At 51.1% G+C, this 18,915-nt stretch overlaps 1 protein-coding gene across 4 annotated transcripts in view; it reads right to left on the bottom strand.

The window, feature by feature from the left end:
- Window positions 1–18,915, bottom strand: part of NDRG4 (NDRG family member 4) — a 77,851-nt gene that overhangs the window by 3,381 nt on the left and 55,555 nt on the right. For 3 of the 4 annotated variants that reach the window (XM_069087621.1, XM_069087622.1, XM_069087619.1), the window contains 13 exons: window positions 12,880–12,985; window positions 10,727–10,847; window positions 10,223–10,285; window positions 9,942–10,002; window positions 9,389–9,475; window positions 9,226–9,282; window positions 7,829–7,932; window positions 5,907–5,963; window positions 5,761–5,812; window positions 4,342–4,389; window positions 3,702–3,737; window positions 3,427–3,478; window positions 1,335–1,373 (listed from right to left, as the gene is read on the bottom strand). In XM_069087621.1, the coding sequence (XP_068943722.1) occupies window positions 1,335–1,373; window positions 3,427–3,478; window positions 3,702–3,737; window positions 4,342–4,389; window positions 5,761–5,812; window positions 5,907–5,963; window positions 7,829–7,932; window positions 9,226–9,282; window positions 9,389–9,475; window positions 9,942–10,002; window positions 10,223–10,285; window positions 10,727–10,847; window positions 12,880–12,985 (883 nt within the window). The remainder of the gene's footprint in view (window positions 1–1,334; window positions 1,374–3,426; window positions 3,479–3,701; window positions 3,738–4,341; window positions 4,390–5,760; window positions 5,813–5,906; window positions 5,964–7,828; window positions 7,933–9,225; window positions 9,283–9,388; window positions 9,476–9,941; window positions 10,003–10,222; window positions 10,286–10,726; window positions 10,848–12,879; window positions 12,986–18,915) is intronic. The other variant, XM_069087620.1, reaches the window with a different exon arrangement.

Genomic DNA, 18,915 nt, shown 5'->3' with positions numbered 1-18,915 from the left:
GAGAGAGGAAAAGGGAGGGAGAGAGAAATGGAGAGAGGAAAGAGGGATAAAGAGAAGAGGGTAGGGGAGAGAAAGAAGAGGGCAATGGGGAGAGGAAAAGAGGGAGAAAGAAATGGAGAGGAAGAAGGGAGAGGAGAGGGTAGGGGAGAGGAAAGGGGACAAGAGAAAGGAAGGGAGAAACAAAAAGGGAGGGAGAGAGAAAGAGGGAGGAAAACCGAGACAAAAAAGTGAGGAGGGAGTGGGGAGAGAGAGAGAAACATGGCAGCATTAGGCCTGGTAGGTAGGTGCCAGGAGACCAGTGAGTGGGAGGGAACAGCACACAAGCAAAGCAGCCAGCAGCGAGTTCCTGCTTCATCCAGCTGTCTGAGGAGCCAGTACTTCTGGCCACTGGGTCCCACTGGTGGACAGTGTTCTCAGCTCACTCACTCTAGGCTGGGAGCATGCGGTAAGGGGGAGGGGGCACTGCCAAGCTAATGGTAGCCGAGGGGGACATGGCACTAGGGCACAGCGTGGCCAGCTCACACAAGGGCTCACCTCAGCACTGATGTCCATGCCCTTCAAGGGCGACTTCTGGGGAGAGAAGGGTCTGGGGGCAAACTGGGGGAGGAAGTCCAGTTTAGGGGATCGGGGATGGTCTAGCCATGCATTGCTGAGTCCCAGTGTGCTAGATTATCTCAGAATCCCCCTAGGATGTGCTGGATTGTCCAAGGAGGGAAAGTGGCGCTATCTCCGACCCTCCCTTTGGAGCAGCTCATCAAACACTCCTCAGTTTGCAGACTACAGAAGCAGAGGGCTGATGGCTCACAGTGGAGGGTACAGAGTAGGGAGGACCCCACTCTTCAAAAGTCCAAAAAGGAGAACCTGAGGTCTTAAGAATTCAGACTACCTTGACAGCTAACTGATTCAGAGCTCAGAGGCCTGAGAAGCAGGAACAAACTCATGCCTTCTTGTTACCTCCTCTATCTGTAGAAAATGTGTGCTTCACCATCTTCTGGGCTGGACAGTGTGTACAGGGGTCAAGACCCTCTGTACCCAACCAGGTTCAGTCCCTCCTGCCTCCACTGACTCTGCTCCCTGGTTTGGAATTCTCGGGGCTCTAGAACACTAATTATTCAAGAAGTAGGAATCGGGTGACAGCGCAGGCTTTCCCCTGATTCCTGGTGGCAAAGGTCACTCCTTGGGGCAGGTGGACAGTGAGCTACAAAGCAGCTAGGGGCCCAAACCAGTAGAACTCTCCTGCAGTGATGCATATAGAAAGGGGGTGGAGGAAAGGGGGGGTGTCCATGCAGCAGGTGGATGGGGGCCAGAACAGGTGACAAACGTGAAGGGGATACCTGCACCTCCGCTCAGCCTTCGGTCCTTCAAGTATGCAACTAAGAGAGAAGATAAGAGAGCAAGAGAAGGGGCGGGGGGAGGGGGGATAGAAAACATGGGTTGGAGAATTTGGTCTCCCGGGGACAGGGGGAGTCAGTGTCACAGAAAAGACAGAGATAGAGAAAGGAAGACAGATGGAGAGCGGGACAGGATGTGTGGGAGACTCTGCCCTTCCCTCAAGCCCATGGCTGCCCCATGGGGGCTGGGAGCCCACTCAGGCTAGGCCACCACCTGAAAGGGCAAGGCAGCAGGTCACAGAACCCTGGTGAAAGCCAGAAGACGTCATTCAACTCCCATCCAGACCAGGACAGGGGACATGGCCTATCCACCCTCCCAAACCCTCCTTGCCCAAGTGTAACAGGAGCTCCCTGTTCATCCTCTCCTTCCTTCAGCACACACCCCATGAGCTCTTGCTGGTGTCTGGCCCATCTGGTGGGCGGCGCTTCTCCTTTCCCTGACCTCGTCCCTTTGCTTTATTGTGACCAGTGCAGTTCATCTTGAACAAAGCAGCCTGGGAACTCGGAGACCTGAATTGTAGATCCCTGTGCTGTGATCTCATTAGTGACTTCCTATCTCTCTGAGGATACAGGTGCCAAGGTCTAGGAAGACAGCTAGCAGATTACTGGGACTTGGAAAACATTTGGGCAGATGCCTGGGAGGGTATGGGAGTGCATGAGCCTCCTGGAAGAGATGAATGTGTAGGTAAATGCAGAGGGGCCCCTGCGTGGGGTACCCCTGGGACAAAGGGGCTGATGGTGGCGCATAGATTCCATAATGCTGAGTTTTTGTCATAGTAAACTCCAGAACACGCTGGCTATCGTGTGCGTGCGTGCGTGCGTGTGTGTGTGTGTGTGTGTGTGTGCAGGGACACACTGGGTGTTATATGGTGGTGATAGAGGTTTGAGGGGAAGGACTGCATGTCCCAGCAGGTGTGGTAAAAACGACCATTGTGCTTCTTTCCTTTCCTTCCTTGTAGTGGGAGAAGGGGACAGGGAGGCAGGACGAGGGCAGCCTGGAACCACTGCCTTCCATTCTGGGCTTCTGGAGAAGCCAAAGCACCGCCATAATCATTTCTCCAATGGGCACAATACCCCAACCATTCCATTGCTTTTCCCCTCACTTCCAGCCCTGCCCCCTTGGTATGTTTGGTCACGGGCAACAAACCAGGACCCTAGGATCCCTCCGCAGCCTGTTTCCTGAGCAACATTGACATCCTGGGTTTGGGGACCCATAATCCACCTGGGAGTAGGACCTGGCTCCAAGAGTTGTTCACCCAGGAAATGAATCACTTAATGCCATGGGCCCAGACCTAGGGCCTGAATGACCAAGGCTGTTGCATTAGGACAGTCTTTATCAAGTCCTGCCCACTTGTCTGGTTCCTTCCCCAGGACAGAAAGGAACAAACCTCAGGACTGTACACCTTGTGGAAAATAGGGCAGATAATTCCCTGGGCTGCTAAGGTCACCATGTGGTTTCCAAGAACTTGGAAGCCAGCTATTCACAGTTCTTTACCCCACAGCTCAGTGTACCAAAGGTAAATGTTCCCCTCTCTCCCTCCACCTCCAGGCCATGGGATGCACACCTCCCTAGGGGTGTCTCACCCTTCAAGGCCTATACACCTTGCTGTGCAATGGAAAGATGTCTTTTGTCTTGTGATGGGCAAGTGCATTCTGGGTAATTGTAATGGGTTCTTTCAGCTCAGGTTAATGGGAAAGTAGGTGAGGTCACCAAAGACTTGCTTCCTGTGAGTGAGCCATGGGGATGGCCCACCAGGCTCACCTATGCTTGTCCATATACACGTGCCTATTAAGGGAGACCCGCCTCTGGAGAGACCTTAGCTCTCCCACGCAGACTCTACTAACATGGCACAGACTTGTATGATTCACTATGGCATGGAGGTATTCCAAAGTCAGACACCCTCTATGGACCCTTGCCTTCCATTCTGTCACTCCATGGGCCCCTGTGCTCTCTCTCCCCCAACTTGGGTCTTGGCGGGTCACTGTTGTCCACCTCAGCCTTAGTGGCTAAACTGTCTATGGGATTTGCACTTACTGTAGCCCATGCCTTGAAGGAAGTACTTAAAGGCTTCAGTCAGTTTCCCGGGCTGTAGGAGAGGAAGACAGAAATATATCAGTAAAGAGCCAGGAGAGGACCCATTCCATGGGGTCCCTGGGATCCCTGCCCTGCCCCTTCCACCAAAAGAGGGGCAGACCGGTCACCTTTGGCTGGGCCAGCAGTCATATCCCTGTGCTGACTGACAGCTTAGGGAGGGGAAGGTGCCCCGACAAAGGACTTGATATGTGTATCTTCTGGAGAAAGGAACTCACCTGTGTGACCTGGGGAAGTCCGCCAGAGTCGGCCATCTGCAGAGGGAAGGAGTGGAACAAGAACTGAACACCAAGGCTTTACTATCCTTGTTTCAATGGTCAACTACCTTCTACCCCTCTGTGATAATAAGAGCTGAGTTTACATAGCATTTTAAAGTTTAAAAAAACCTTTTATATACCTCATCCCACTTGATCCTAAACCCCTTATAAGTGGGTGGTGCAAGTATTAGAGATCTCTCTTAATTAGGGGCAAATGGGCCAGAGAAGTCTTAGGATCATGGCTTTAGGGTTGGAAGGGGCTTCAAAGGTCAAAGAACCCAATCCCCCCATTTTATAATTGAGGCTAAGAGAGAAGCGTGGGATCATGCTGCTAGTAAACTTCAGAAGCTGGATTCAAACCCAAGTCCAACTTTCATGTCTCAAGTGATTTGAATGCAAACTCTATTCTTTCCACATAATAAGTGTGTCTGCATTTGTACATGCACACACACACATATGCAGGGACTCAAGTCTTATGTGTTTTTGAGTTAGCACTAAGACACTGGCCAAACCATTCAGGTGAGATCCCTCTGTGTGTAAAGCGAGGGGAAGAGCAGGTGTCCCTGAGACCGGAAAAGAGGAGCTGCTGGGGAAGCATTACCTTCAGGAAGGTGGTATTGGTTGGGTCCAGCTTGGAGTTACACTCGACCTGGGGAGAAGAGGAACAGCTTCAGGCTGTTAGAAAGTCAAATGGCACCCACCTGGGTGCCAGCCCCAAGCAGTCTTCTCCTATTCTGTAGGAATGATAATAACAGTAATTGCCAGCACTTATACAAGGTTTGCAACATGCTTTCTTTACATATGTTATTGCATTTGATTCTCCTATATTTCCATGAGGCAGGTGCTATGATTATCCCCACTTTGTAGATGGGAAAACTGAGGTAAAGTGGTTAAGTGGAGCCATGCTTAGGTTAAGTTTCTGAGGCAGGATTTGAACTCAGGTGTCTGATCTCCAATGTGTCACCCAGCTGCCTGGCCATCCCCAGCTAGTTTAACCCCTGAGGCTGGCTAAGGTGAATACCTCCTGGGGAGGAGGGGAGAGGAGGATCAGCCCTGGTTTCCTTAGAGCTGCAAAGATCACAGGGCACTTTTCCTTTCAATATGCCTCTGAAGGAGGCTGAGAAAAGGCTCACCAAGCCTTGAAGAGTCAGCAGCTGTCTCTCTGTCTTATGTGCACAGCATTCTACCCCCTGTAACACACTGCTGTTCTGGGGATGGGCCCCCTCCTTCCTTTAAGATGGGAGCAGGGTCACTCTCCCAGAATGCCCCACCAAGAAGCAGATGGAAAGGTGCTTTGAGAGGACCTTTGGACCAATTCCAACATCTATCCCTGAACCAGCCTCAGCTAACACATCTTCACTTCCTGTTAACCTATTACCAGGATGAGTGAACAGCCAGCTAGGAGAGAGAGCGAGACCTCAGGCTTGAGAAAAGCAAGGAAGAAAAGAGGTAGAAGGCCATCAGAGACAAACAGCAGTGACTTCACACAGGGGCCATGGTCTGGCTTTTTGCCTGGCCTAGAGATACCTGGGCACACCTGAGGCAGAAGCTCGACACCAGGTTGCCACACTGGGTGACAAAGGTGTTGTTGGCTGGGACAGGAAGAGACACAGGGTGGGGAACAATGACCCAAGAAGGGGAGGGTGGGGATGGGCTCTCGGGGGGAACAGGCAGAAAGAAGGGGGGGAGAGCAGCAGTGCACAGTGCTTGGGGCGATGAGACAGGGTCTCAAGAATATTTACAGGGGAAGCCAATGAAAATGTCGGAACATGAGATGGGCCAAACAGCACCTCCTATCCCAGCCTCTCCCAAATGGATCCAGGCCTCAGTGTGCCCAGAGAAGCGAGCTGCAGAGCACACCTGCACCACCTGTGTTCGGAGGCAGGACACGTCAGCCGGAAAGGCGCACAGCTGAACACAGGGTTCGAACCCTGGGATGCAGGATGCATGCTCCTTGCTGGCCTCGTGCCAGCGCCTGATCCCTCCCTCTGGGTGCATTTGAGGTTAGCACTCTACTTACCACCCCATCCTCTGCAGGTGCATTGTCCCCTACCACAAGCATCACCGGGCAGCTGAAACACAAAAGGGGAAAAGAGTATTAGGAGGCTTTCGAGGACCAGGTAGGGGCTGGGACTGGGCACAAAGAGCAGATGCAGGGCCACTCACCGAAGGGTCTTGGCGTTGGGGACTGTCCCAGGCCGATTTATGTCCAGATCTCTGCGGCTAGGCAAGGGGAGAATGAGTGGAAGAAGAGGGTGAAAGGGATGTTCCCAAGGCCATATGCAGACCATGCTGAGGCTACCCCAGGACTGAACTTCTGCCATCCCCATGGCTTTGGTTTGGGGAGAGGTCACAGTCCTATAGTTTAGAGCTAGAAGAGTTCAAAGGGACCTCAAGGGCTATACCTGGTGCCCCTTGAAAAAGATTCTCCTCCCTAAGAACACACCTAACAAGTAGGTTCTTCTGAGTAAAGACCTCCCAGGGACAACCAAGCAACCAATTCCCAAGGTCGTTCGTTCTGCTTTTAGATAACTCCAGTTTTTAGCAAATTTTGTCCTAAGCTTAAATTCACTCCTTTTCCATTTCTACCCATTGCTCCTGCTTCTACACTCTGGGCAATTAACAAGTCCAGTCCCCCCACATCAGCTCTTTGCATCCTTGATAATGGCCTCTTCTCCAGGCTTCTAGCCATTAACCAGTTCCTTCAATCAAAGCTCACAGAACACAGTCTTAATACCCTTGGCCATACTGCTTGAACCTTCCAGACAACCCCTGCTTCTATTGACATCCATCTTAAAATGTGGTGGTGGGAATTGGACACAACATTCCATCTGCAGTCAACGAGGGCAGAATACTATGGGTCCTTCACTGCCCTAGACCTCAGCATCACACTTCTCTTGACATGGCCAAAGATAGTTCTAGCTTTTGGGGGTGCACACTGTTGAATTGTGTTGAGCTTTGCAGGCCACCAACACCCCCACGTCTTTTCCCATACTTGTGAAGTTGATTTCTTGAACCAAAGTGTAAGACTTTGCATTTGATACTATTAAATTTCATCTTAGGCTCAGCCTGCCATTCTAGCTTTTCTAGCTCTTTGTGGCCTCAGACTACTATCAACATATTTGCTATCTCCACTAGCATTTTGCCTATAACCTAAAACATTTGATAAGCATGGTAGCTAGCTAGAAAATGTCAATAAGGCAGGGCCAACAGAAGATTTCTAGAGTATTCCCCCAGAGACCCCTCTTCTCAAGCTGACATTGAGCCATTAAATTATGGCTATTCCTTGGGTGCTAACATTTAGCCAGCTTCAAATGCACCAAGCTGTGATAATGACTAGCCTCCATATTGCCCAACATCTTGCTTCCAAGTTCATCTAGTCGGCCACCACCATTTCACAGAAAAGGAAAGTGACTTATCCTACAAAATGGCCCCAGTACTCTTTCCATTAAATTTCACTGCTTCTTATGGAAGTGAAACAGAAGCAGACGATTGGGGCTAGCCACGTTTTAGACAGCTTTCAACTGAGCCATGGAAATCTCAGAAGAAACCCATCAATACATCACAACACATTGGGCCAGCATTCCTGCACCCAGCCAGGTGACACAGTCAAGCTGATATTTACCCCTTAGCTTAGTGTGTCTAAGTAGGTCAAGGCAGAGCAGGGGAAGCCAAGTTCTACACTAAGAAGTAGGGCTAGCCCATGGCAAGGTAAGCACTCTACCTGTCTACCCCAGCTCTGTTCTGTCCTTAGATGAGACCTGATTCCAGGGAGGCTCCTGCCCTGACTCCAAGTTGTCTGGGGGTAGAATGGCCTGAGAGCCCAGCAGCAGCCCTGGTGGGGTAGGATCTGCCACATGGCCAAGCTGTACCAACTCCAGCTCTTTCTGAGGCTGAAGAGTCACAAACAGAGCTCAGGTGGATGAGGAAGAGCACAAGAGTAGGGGTGTGGATGGGAGCACAGGACAAGCATGGGAATAAGGGCAGGGAAGGATGGATGGGGCAGGAGCTGAGGAAAGGGCTGGGCTGGGGAAGGGTGATGGGCAGAAGAAGCCCCACATGCAGCCTCAGTCCCAGTCTGATCACACCTGTTGTACATGTTCCAGAAGAGCTGAAGGTTAAACTGATTCACGGTGTTGCTGATCTGCTGCCGATAGCTTTGTACCAACTCTGTGTTGTTCACCAGCTCCTCCTAGGCCCCCCAAGAAAAGGACAAGAGTGACTGGGGGGAGACTAGAGAGGCCTCAAGGTCCCCCGATGGACAGTTCTAGCCCTGGCTTTCAGAGCTGTTTGTATATGTGTGTGTGTTATTGGTGTTTAGAAAACACTAACCCATAGAAATTGTTTTTAAAGAAAAAATAAAGCTCTGGCCCTCTGCTGACTGCCTCCTGGATGTTTCTGGGTTCCAAGAAAGGTGGCTTAGTTCAGGGATGGGATGGAGGATCAGGAAAGAGATCTCAGAGAAGTGAGGAGCCTTGAGAACTCTCCACACGCTCTGAGGTCTGTCCAAGCTTCCCCTGCCCCTCTCCCTGCCCCATCCAGGCAGCACAGCCGAGTAAAGGACTCCAAGGGCCCCAGAGCAGAAGTCGGGCAAAGGGCTCGGCGCCCACTGAGCTGGACCTGGTGCTTCAAGTCTCATTCCCTCTACATTCCCACTTGGAGGTGCTTCTGGGATTTCTCCTCTAAGGCTCACTAACGTGCCTCCTTCTGCTCCTTCCCTCGGAGGCTGTCTCCAGTCCAGCCTGTATTTATCTTCTTTGTACAGGGCTGTCTTCCCCATCAGGCTATGAGTTCCTCAGATTGGGTGGTTGGCTTTCTGTCATTTTTATCTGGGTATCCCCAGCCCTTAGCAAGGACCGGGCATACAGTCGGTGCTTTCATGGTTTGACTCAGAGCAGAATGTGCCATAACATTCTCTCGGGTGACGTGGAAACTTCAGGCAGGTCTCAGTGAGGCTGCTGGAGGAGTGGTGGGTGAGAAGGGAGGTGGAATTTGGCCTCAGAAAGACCTGAGGCTAAGACTTGGGGTCCTGGCTCACACCTAGCAACACACCTGTCAATCAGTGGGGGGCTAGAGTGTTGGGCCTGGAGTCTGGAAGCCTGAGTTAAATCCAGCGTCAGACACTAGCTGTGAGACTCTGGGTAAGTCACTTAACCTCTGTCTGCCTCAGTTTCCTCCTCTGTAAAATGGGGATAATAAGAGGACCTACCTCCCAGGGTTGTTGTGAGGATCAAGCCAGATCCTAATTAGTAAAGTGCCTGGCACACAGTAGGCGCTCAATAAATGCTTGTTTCTTTTCTTTCCTTCCTTCCTCCTTCCCTTCCCTTTGAGGATGGTTGGGTGCCAGATCAGGCCCTGTTCCCAGAGGTGTGGCTGAGATTTTCAGATCCCCAGATCCCCACAGGCCCTGGAGTTTCCCCAAATCCCTACAAATCCCTGCTCCCAGGCCCAAGGAGAACAAGAGGATGTTAGACCTTTCCCTTACCTGGCTGAACAGGTGAGAAAGAACTGTGTCAGGTAAAGTACTTGTCAAGCCTGAGAGCTGAAAGCAAAGAGAGATCGCCAGGAGTGAGTGGTCAAGGGAGAGGATGACGCCTGCCTTGCCCTTTGCCCTACTCCTCCTCCATCGTCCCAACCCCACTTCTCACCTTGGTAGCTGCCCAGTCAATCCATCCTTTGCCATTGGGGTCAATGTTCATGAGCACCAGACCCTCAACAAGGTCAGGGAAGATCAGCTGCAGATGAGAAAGGGAAGTATGGGGGTGGTGGTGGTTAGGGGGCCCCTCCAGGAAGGGGCAGCTTGGGATACAAGGGGGTGAATTCCAGGGCATGCCCAGTTCCTGTCTGTTCCCAGTCAGTATTTACTGTGGAGGGACCACAGTCAGGAGATCCAAATTCCCTCTTGGATCTTGCCATTGCAGGGCTGTGACTGACCTCTCTAGACCTCAGTTTCCCCATTTGTAAAGTGGGGTAAAAATCTCTCTCCCAGTACACTAGGTTGTTGTGAAGGTGAGGAGAGATGACGGATGTGAAAAGGGCAGTGTTACCAGGAGGTGTGATGAGTGTGAAGAGGAAGGCGGCAGGAGGAGCAGGGGGTGCCAGAAGCAAAGGGAGGGCAAAGTACTGCATCACTCTGGGAGGGGAGGGCAGCCAGGAGGTTCTGCTCCCGCCCACTCCTTCCCAAGGACTACAGGTACTCACCGCAAACTTGGCCAGGACATAGGCTCCAGCTCCAACCCCAATGCCAATCACATACTTGAACCTGAGGGAGACCATGGCGGTAAATGCCCAGAAGAGACTGGGGATTACTTCCATAGAACCTGTGGGACTCGGGGCCCCCCATCCATCAGGTCACAGCCTGCCCTGCATGGCTCAAGAGAAAGGCAGGGCCACCTGCAACTGGAACCTTCCCCCTGCACCAGCCACCCCTGCACCCCCCAGGGTACAAGGCAACAACAGATGTCTGGGACTGAGGAACTCACCCAAAGTGTTGGATCACGCTGGGGACCATAGCAGCAAGCTGTTCCATCGAGGGAAACTGATACCTGGGGACCACACATCAAGGAGCAGGCATCAGTGGGGGGAGTGTGGAGGGAGCTGGAGACAGAGGGTGGGACCTGGCTAGGCAGGGTGGGCCTCCCCACCCCCTCCCCACTCCTCAGGTTGGTGGTGGAGGTCATACTTCTTATACCCATTGGGAGGAAGAGGGAGGAGGGAGGATGGGGAGAAGGAGAGGGAGGAAGAAGAGGGAGAAGAGGAGGAGAAGGAGGAGGAGGAGGGGGATAGTGCTCTGGCCCCTGGGGAACCTGGAGGGGTGAGGAGATCTCTACACTGATTTGAGATTTCTAACCCAACCACTTCCAGGTGTCTGTCTAGGCAGCATATGGCAGGGGGGCCCAAGGGTGATGGCCCAGCGGCAGCCCCCATCCCACTGCTTGGAGCAGGCGGATGGGGAGGTGGGTGGGGCAGACAAGAGAAGTACATACCCCTGAGGGAACTGTGAGGCCCCTGCCTGCTGCCCGGGTGCATCCACATGGCACACCACAAAGTGCTTGGTAATCTCCTGCATGTCTTCAAAGTTGAAGAAAGCATTGAAGCAGAGCTTGTCTGGAAAGAAGCAGGTGAGCTCTTGGTGGGACAAAGTCGGGGCGGGGGGGTCTAGGAGGCTACTAAGGCTCCCTCCCTGCCCCTTCAATTCAATAAACATTTATCACATGCCAGGCACTGTGTTAAGTGCCAGGGTCATGGCTGGAGCCGTCCTAGCCCAGCAGGCCCTGGCACTAGAATTCTGGCCCAGTTTTCACCTTCCCCTTCCTCCTTCCTCCTCCCTGACTTTACCTGCCAAATCCACCAGGACCAAAGGTTTGGAGCTGAAATGGACATAAGGAGTCTGGGGCTAACCTCATTTTTTTTTTTACAGATGAAGAAACAGAGGTCCAAGGCCCCACCAGCAGTGTGTCAGAGCTGGGATTTGAACCCAGGGTCTCTGACTCTAAGAGTTGGAAATGACCTCAGGGGGTCAGTTAGTCCAACCAACTGACACCTGAATAACAGCCCAATTCAACAAGTGGTCCCCCAGCCTTCCCTTGAAGACCTCAAGTGGAGGGGAGCAAACTCCCTCCCAAGGCAGCTGGTGCCACTCTTGGACAGGGCAGACCTCCCCTCCTCCTCACTCCTGGTCCCTCTCCACTTTCTCTTGTCTCCTCTGACTGTTCTCTATACTTCTTTACTGCCTCTAAATACTGCCCCCTCCTCAGGCTTTAACCCCAATAATTCTGTGCTGGTCTAAACTTTGAATGCAAGGAAATGAATAATAAAAATAATAAGAACTACTAGCATTTTATGTTATCGTTCAGTTATTTCAGTCCAACTCTCCGTGACCCCGTTTGGGATTTTCTTGGCAGAGATACTGGAGTGGTTTGCCATTTCCTTCTCCAGCTCATTTTGCAGATGAGGAACTGAGTTAAACAGTTAAGTGACTTGTCCAAGATCACACAGCTAGTATTTTTCTGAGGCTAGATTAGAATTCAGGTCTTTCTAAAGTCCAGCACTATCCACTGAACCACTTATCTGCCTCAGTGAGAAGGCAGACTCCTTTACCAAGGCATCCAGAGGCAAGGAATAGGACCCAGAGAGGTCCAAAGTTTGGGAAAAGCGCTCAGCATGAGTTGGGGGATGGGGTGAGGAAGGAGAGAGGATGGGCTATTGAAGAGTCTGCGAAGATGAGGAAGAAAGAACACTAGCGAGTAGAGAAGGAAAAACTGGAGTGACCAGTAGGGAAAACACAGAGGAGAATGAGGAAATGGCTCGGGAATTGTGAGTTGATCTTCAGTAAAGATGCCTTATTAAGAAAGAACCCAGTTGGAAGATTTGTGTTAATTGACACAGAACCAAGAGAAAGGAGGTCCTCTCCGCCCCTCCGCTCTGCCCTGCCATGCTTACTGTCTTGAAACTTCAAAAGGGCACTTTTTATAGATGTGTGTGTGGGGAAGTCTTGTGCAGGTCTGAGTCAGCCCAAGGAAGGCGAGAGGTGGGAGATGGGAGGTCCCTCCAACTCTGAGATTCTGGCAGCATTTTGATAACAAGGTAGCATTGTGGGGAGAGCACTGTAGAGCTGCAGCCACTGAGAGATCTGCTACTTTTAGCACTAGCTGTGAGACTGGACAAGTCACTTACCTCTCACCTCAGTTCCTTCATCTGTTCAAATGGGGAGAAGAATTTCTGTAGTACCCTGCCTCAAAGGGTCAATGTGAGGCTTAAATAAGGTCATGGGTGAAAAGTGCTTTGCAAACCTGAAAGCACTATATAAATGTCAGGGATTATAATAAGTTTTAATTAATTTTTGGGAAACAAAAGAAGCCCAATGTCCTTCAGAATGTGATATATTCAAGCTCAACCACCAACTTCCAGAGTTGTTATGAAGGTGAAAGGGAACATTGTAGATGTCCCTTCCTAGTTTTGTTTCCCTAATCTGGCATTGAACTGAACTCCAACCAATTTTAAAGCTGGGAAAGAACTCTGAGATTATCTGGCCCAACCTTCTTATTTTCAGGTAAGGAAACGGAGGCACAGGAGAGAGATGAAAGTGAATCAAAGTCAGAGACTTTCACCATAGGGGCAGAAGAGAGGTTGTACTTACGGTTGAGCCCCACATCATGGTAGGTGAGGATGGCAGGGCGGTTTCCCTTGGGAGAGCCCCGAATCACCACATGGAGAAGGCCATAGGGGGTCTCTATGTCATGTTCCTAGAAAATAAGGAGACAGTTACCATTCATCCAAGCATCATACTGTATCCAAACAACTAACCCTAACCCTGTTCCTCAAGTCTTTATAATTTTTTCTAAACTTAACTTCTTAAAATTAGGTGAATAAGAAACTATTTATTAACCCAAACCAACTTCCTCACAAATTTTAAAACATTATTTATTAATATATATTCATATCTATACATATGTATTTATTATATATAAGTATATATAATATGTTTATATCTATACGTACATGTGTGTACATGTACACCAGTCTTTATAATCATACACAGATATAGATCTTTGCTCTTGTTATATTGTTGCTTTCAATGTTATCCTCAGGGAACCATCTTGGGGATAGGATCACTGGGTCAAAGGGCACCAACAGCTCCCTAACTCTCCCTGCTGGATGCTAGATTGCTTTCAGATTTGTACCAATTTGCAGCCTGTCGGCACTGCTTGTGTCTTCATAGCCAGCACAGAATCTTAGAATTTTAAACTGAATTCAAGAGTTCAGTGGGCAGAGGGGGGGGGGTATCTCAGAGTTGTTATTTTCTATTTCTCTGATTTTTAAGAGTAGTTACTGACAATTTGTGCTTCTTTTTTTTTTTTTCGAAAACTGCCTGCTCATGACTTTTGACCATTCTTCTGCTGGGGAATGTATCTGACTCTCATAAATCTGCACCAGTTCCTTATAGCCACAGATTTTAGAATTTTATCAGAAATAGTTATGGAAAACCTCCCCCCTCCAATATTTTTCTCTCCTTTTTATGCCAGATGCATTGTTTTTTGTTGCATAAAAACTTTGAGGCAGTTAGGTGATCCAGCCTGGCCTGAAATCAAGACTAGAGTTTAAATTCAGACTCAGACACTTACTGTGTGCTTCTGGGTAAGCCACCTAACATATGTTTACCTCAGTTTCCCAGTTGGAAAATGGGGATAATAATAGCACCCAATTCTGTCATGAGGATCAAATGATATACTATTTGTACGAGTGGTCAGCACAGTACCTGGAACATAATAGTTGCTATAAAAATACTTATTCCCTTCCCTATTAAGAAATTTAATCAAATTCATCTATTTTACTTATGTATAATTCCCTGCCCCAACTAGAGGTGTAAGCATGGCCCTAAGCAGACCAGACTATTCCAGACCACAGCTTGCAGTCATGGAAGAAAACACTGTCTCTCTGGCCATCCATCAGAATGCCCAGCGAGATTTTCCATTCCTCATCCAAATCATGTCAAACCCTGTTGGAGCAGCAGTCTTTGGGGACCCAGAAGGCAAATGAGCCATAAACTCAGGGAAGCTGGCCAGACCAAGGCTGTTCCAGGAGCAGCAAAATGCAAGGAGCACAGAGATCGAGTTTGGAAGGAAAAGACCCTTTTGCCTCAGCTGTGATCACACTCATGGCTGGGCCATTTCCTCCTCCCCTGTACCCTTGCCCATCCTGGGGAGTGTCTTCATACTTCATTTCCTCTCCACTCCTTTCTTTCCATTCTCATTGCCATAGATATAAGCCAAGCCCTCATCACCCAGCTTACAAACTGGCTTCCCTGATTTTTGTCTCTTGCCCTCCAATCTGTCCCCCAGTAAGCATTGGGCTGGTCTTCCTGAAGTTTTACTCACATCAAACTACTTTCCCGTTCAAAAATCTTCACCGTCTCTTAATCGCCTACCAAATAAAGACCATACTTCTTAGACCAAGAGCTTGAACCTGGGGACTGTAAACTTGGTTAAAAAAAAATGTTTTGATAGCTGTGTCTTAATACAATTGGTCTTCTTTCTAATCCCAATTATTTGATTTTGTGCATTTAAATACACAATTCGAGAAGGGGTCCCTGGGCTTTGCCAGACTGACTACCCAAGGGAGTCCATGGCACAAGCAATTTATTTATACTGATACTCAACACTGTCCACAATGCTCCCACCTGACTTTCATTATCTGCTATCTTCTTTCACATATCTATCCTCCGACCAAATGGGACCACTCATAATTTCCCCCAACTCGTACTACAATGGGCGCTCCCTGTACAGATCCCTATATGGCTCCTCCCCTATATCTGATTGTCAAAGTATTCTTCAAGGCTTAATTCCCAAAGCCACCTTCCTCCTCCAGAAAGGTTCCTCCCCCTCACTGCCATTTAGAAACATTTATTAAGTTCCTTTCGTGGTCCCTCCTTCCAGGTGTGGAAGGTGTCAATGTTCTAGGCCCAGACCCCAGATTGATCCATGGGAACAACAGCCATAGCAGCGACGGTAGCTGAGGCTCCAGCTTGGGCAGTGACGTCAATGAGAGCACGTCAGGCTGCAGCTGCCGCACCAGGGCACCCAGGAAGAAAACAGGCCAGAGCAGCAACCCCAGAGCGCCTTCCCCTGGGGCCGATACAAGGCTTGCAGACAGATGACACCGCAGGGAAGTGTCAATGAGGCCATCTGCCTGAGTCACTGCATCCCCCATCCTTCCCCTGCTCCCTCCTGCTTGCTCCCTGGTCTGCAGGGTTTGGGGGGCTCAGGTGTTAGAACCATCCAGCCCAGCCCACTTATTCAGCAGATGATGGAGCTGTAACCCAGAGAGGGCCAGATCTTGCCCAGGGCCACACAGCTAGGTCCCCTAGCTCCATTCCAGGCTTCTCTCCACTCTGCCATGTTTCTCATTTCATAGAGGAAGAAACAGGGGCTGGAAGCATGCTGGACCCAGGTGTCCGGGTTGCCAGGCTTTGAGCCTGGGGGGAGGAAGAGCCAGGTCTGGGGCACAGGCTAGCAGGGCAGGTGCCCGGGGCACGAGGATGGGCAGGACTAAGTCGCTCCGGCTCTCTGCCCAGGAGACCTTTCTGACTCACAAACCAAGACTGTTCTATGATGCCGTTGGAGGTCCCAGCCTGTGAGAGAACAAAGCTGCTAGGAGCAGGGCAGGACCTGGTGGGACTTTACCAAAGAGGAAGCCTCATATTTCCTTTCCCAACACTGCCCATGGGGCAATGCTAAGAGGGCACATTTTGTAGGACTCGAAGGTTTCCTAAGTGCTTTCCTCCATCTGAAGGGGGTACAGAGTCTATGTGTCCCAAACTCCTCATCTTAGATGAGAAAGCCCAGGCTCAGAAAGGGCAGGTGACTTTTCCAAAGTCACACAACTCATGAGGGGCAGAATCAGGGGTCAAATCCAGACCCTTCACTTTCAAATCATGAGCACCAGGCATTCATGGGAGAACAAGGAGGGCAGAGTATCAGATGAGGGTTTTGCCAACCTTCCTTGTCACATGGGAGAGGAATCAAGGAGGCTGGACCCTGCCTAAGATCATCAATCACTCCCTCCGTCCAGTCCAGCCCGACTCCCTGGTCCTGTCACCTCCATAGCTGCTGCTGTCTTCCCCTCCTCCCCAGGCTCTTCCAAAGACCTTACCCCTGCCTCTAACCTCCAAAAGATGTGAATCTTAGCTACTATTTTTCCACTCTTCCAAGGCATCTCTCTTGACACTGACTGATTCTTTAGCACTAACCTTGTCCCCAGGGCATCCTGTCTAGACTGCCTCCAAGGAGTTGCCTGAGGTTGGAACACTACTGTCCCACAAGGGAGCAGGACCTGTATTAGGGCACTGAGGGCTGGGGAGACCTTTCCTATGGAGCCATACAACAGCTGACCCCATTTAACCAGAAGCCCACCTCAATGACCTTGGCTGGCTGTGTCAGTTTCTCTCTTTGCCCCTTGGCTTCTCTGCCTCCTCTTTCCTTCCCAAGATGGCAGCACAGGATGGGGTTATGGCCCTCTTCTGACTCAGAGCAGAAGGACCGAATCTCAATTAGAAGGCCCACCAGAGGTCATTTTGTACAACTCAGGAATGTTGTCCCTCAGGTCTCAGAGCGTTAGGGCCTACTTCTCTCCTCTCACAGACACTGGGGGTCCCATCTAGGCCACAACCTGGAGGAGAGCAGGGGCACAAGCCACCATCTTATTCACAGTGACCAGAACGCTGACTCTAGGCTCCCCCCAGCCTCCCCTCTTCACTGGGGTCCCTCACTGCCCCTGGTATTTGGCTTAAAGTGCACCCCTGAGCTCGGATGGAGAAAACATTTCTCTATTCCACACAACTGGTGTCCTTTGCAATCCTTTATGCCTTGAAGAACATGGTTCTGACCAGAGTGCCACCTTGACACAAAGTTAAGAGCCCCTGGACCGGAGGAAGAAAGAGGACAGTAGAGTGGAACATGGCAACCTGGCCCAGTAGAAAGCCTCGAGTTCAAATCCCACCCTGCTCCTAGGTGTGTGGTCTTAGGTAAATCCCTTCTCGTTGATCAAAGGAAGGGGTTGGGCCCAATGACCTCTGAGGTTTCATCTACCTCCACATCAAGGCTCCTGATGATGACTTAACTGGGCTTACTCATTCTTGGCCATGAATGGTCCAGCCACCTCGTACTTGCCTGGGAGTGCCTTCAGGCTCTCCCTGCCAAGTAGTCAGAAGGCTCCTTAGCTACAGTCTGCCCAGGGCCAACGGACACTCAGGGGGCAGAGCACTCTCCCTTTGCTAGGAGTGGAGGTGGCTTGGCATCCACCAGGCAGATAGAAACAATGACAGCACTGCCCCAGCAGCTGCCCACACAGGCTCTGGCTGGCTGGGCTCTTCCCATTGGCTCCTGGTGATGTCAGAGCCTTGCCTCGGTCCCCAGTGACTGCCTGTCCTCCTCCTGGCGGGCAAATGATTCTGTTGTGTTCCTTCGGCACTGCAGCTAGGGTGGGCGTGACATCTCCCCCAGGCTCTTTGACAGCCCCTGCCAGGCTCTGGAATTCCCGTCTAGAGTCTGGGGGAGGAGGGAGGGTGGCGAAGGTCCCTCCCCTTGCCTTCCCAACTGGCCTGTCTCTCCTCTCCTCTCCTTTGGCTCTTGACCTTGAGATGTGGCCTAGCCTCCCCAGCTCTGTCAATGAGTCCACCACTCTCTGAGTGAGCATTCTGGAGGACAGACACATTGTGTGCTCTTCACATCCCTAAGGGATGAGGCAGAGGTGGGAGAAGACACATGTGATTTATCCAGCCAGGCCAACCAGGCCTAAGGGGGACAGATGGGAGGAGAGGTGAGGTCAGAGCCATTCCCATGAATAATTCAAGCCAACCCCACCCAGCTGCAGACAGGGAGGAAGCATCTCTGCGGCTGGCACAGACACCTGTCTCTTGACACATCCGATGTCTCCCCTACAGGCCGTAGAGGACTGATGAGGCCTGGGCAGGGAGTATTAGAAGCCCACTCTCAAAGGCTGTGGGGGGAAAGGGGAGCAAAATCCCCCCCCAGTGATGTGCCCACAGAATGCGGCCAGGTTTAGCACATGCCAAACCGGGAGATTCCAGACTTTCCACCCAGGGATGAAGGTGTTCTATGTCCTTCTCTGCCCTTGTCCTCTGGATGCTTCATGGCAAAAGGAGATGTGCCTGTTCCTGCTTTCTGCGGGCCCCATTACACCACCCTCTGCCTCATATACCCACCAACCCCTCAACCCCTCTGCTCCCAAGACCCCAAGTCCTGAAGAGGGGGCAGAGAGCCCTTGTTCCTGGCCAGAGGACAAAGGTGGTGGAGGACACCTAGCCTGGTGCCCTTCACTCACACACACACACACACACACACACACACATCAGTCACAATTTGCCAGTCACCTGCCCTGGGATGTCAGGAGGCTCACTGTCCATGCCTGTGTCCCATGCCCTCTAGTTTCACCTCCAGACAATGCACGTGGTTGTGTAGATGCACCCCTCCAACCCCCTCCCCACCATGGCAGAAGGAGCAGCTTCTTACAGCAAAACGGAGAGGGCTGGGCTTTCCTGCCCATTGCAGTGTCTGCAGCCCCTGCTTGAAGGGCTTGGGGGGAAGGGGCACAGACGCCACGGCAGAGTAATGCGCAAAGAGAATAGCAGCGCACCTCCCCCCAATTCCCCCCCCCC

The sequence above is a fragment of the Petaurus breviceps genome, unplaced genomic scaffold, assembly GCF_028583685.1.
Source record: "Petaurus breviceps papuanus isolate PSGF00001 unplaced genomic scaffold, PetGlider_PUasm1.0 182, whole genome shotgun sequence".
Taxonomy (NCBI): Eukaryota; Metazoa; Chordata; class Mammalia; order Diprotodontia; family Petauridae; genus Petaurus; species Petaurus breviceps.
The sequence above is the reverse complement of the archived record's forward strand: the minus strand, read 5'-3'. Positions and strand labels throughout refer to the sequence as shown.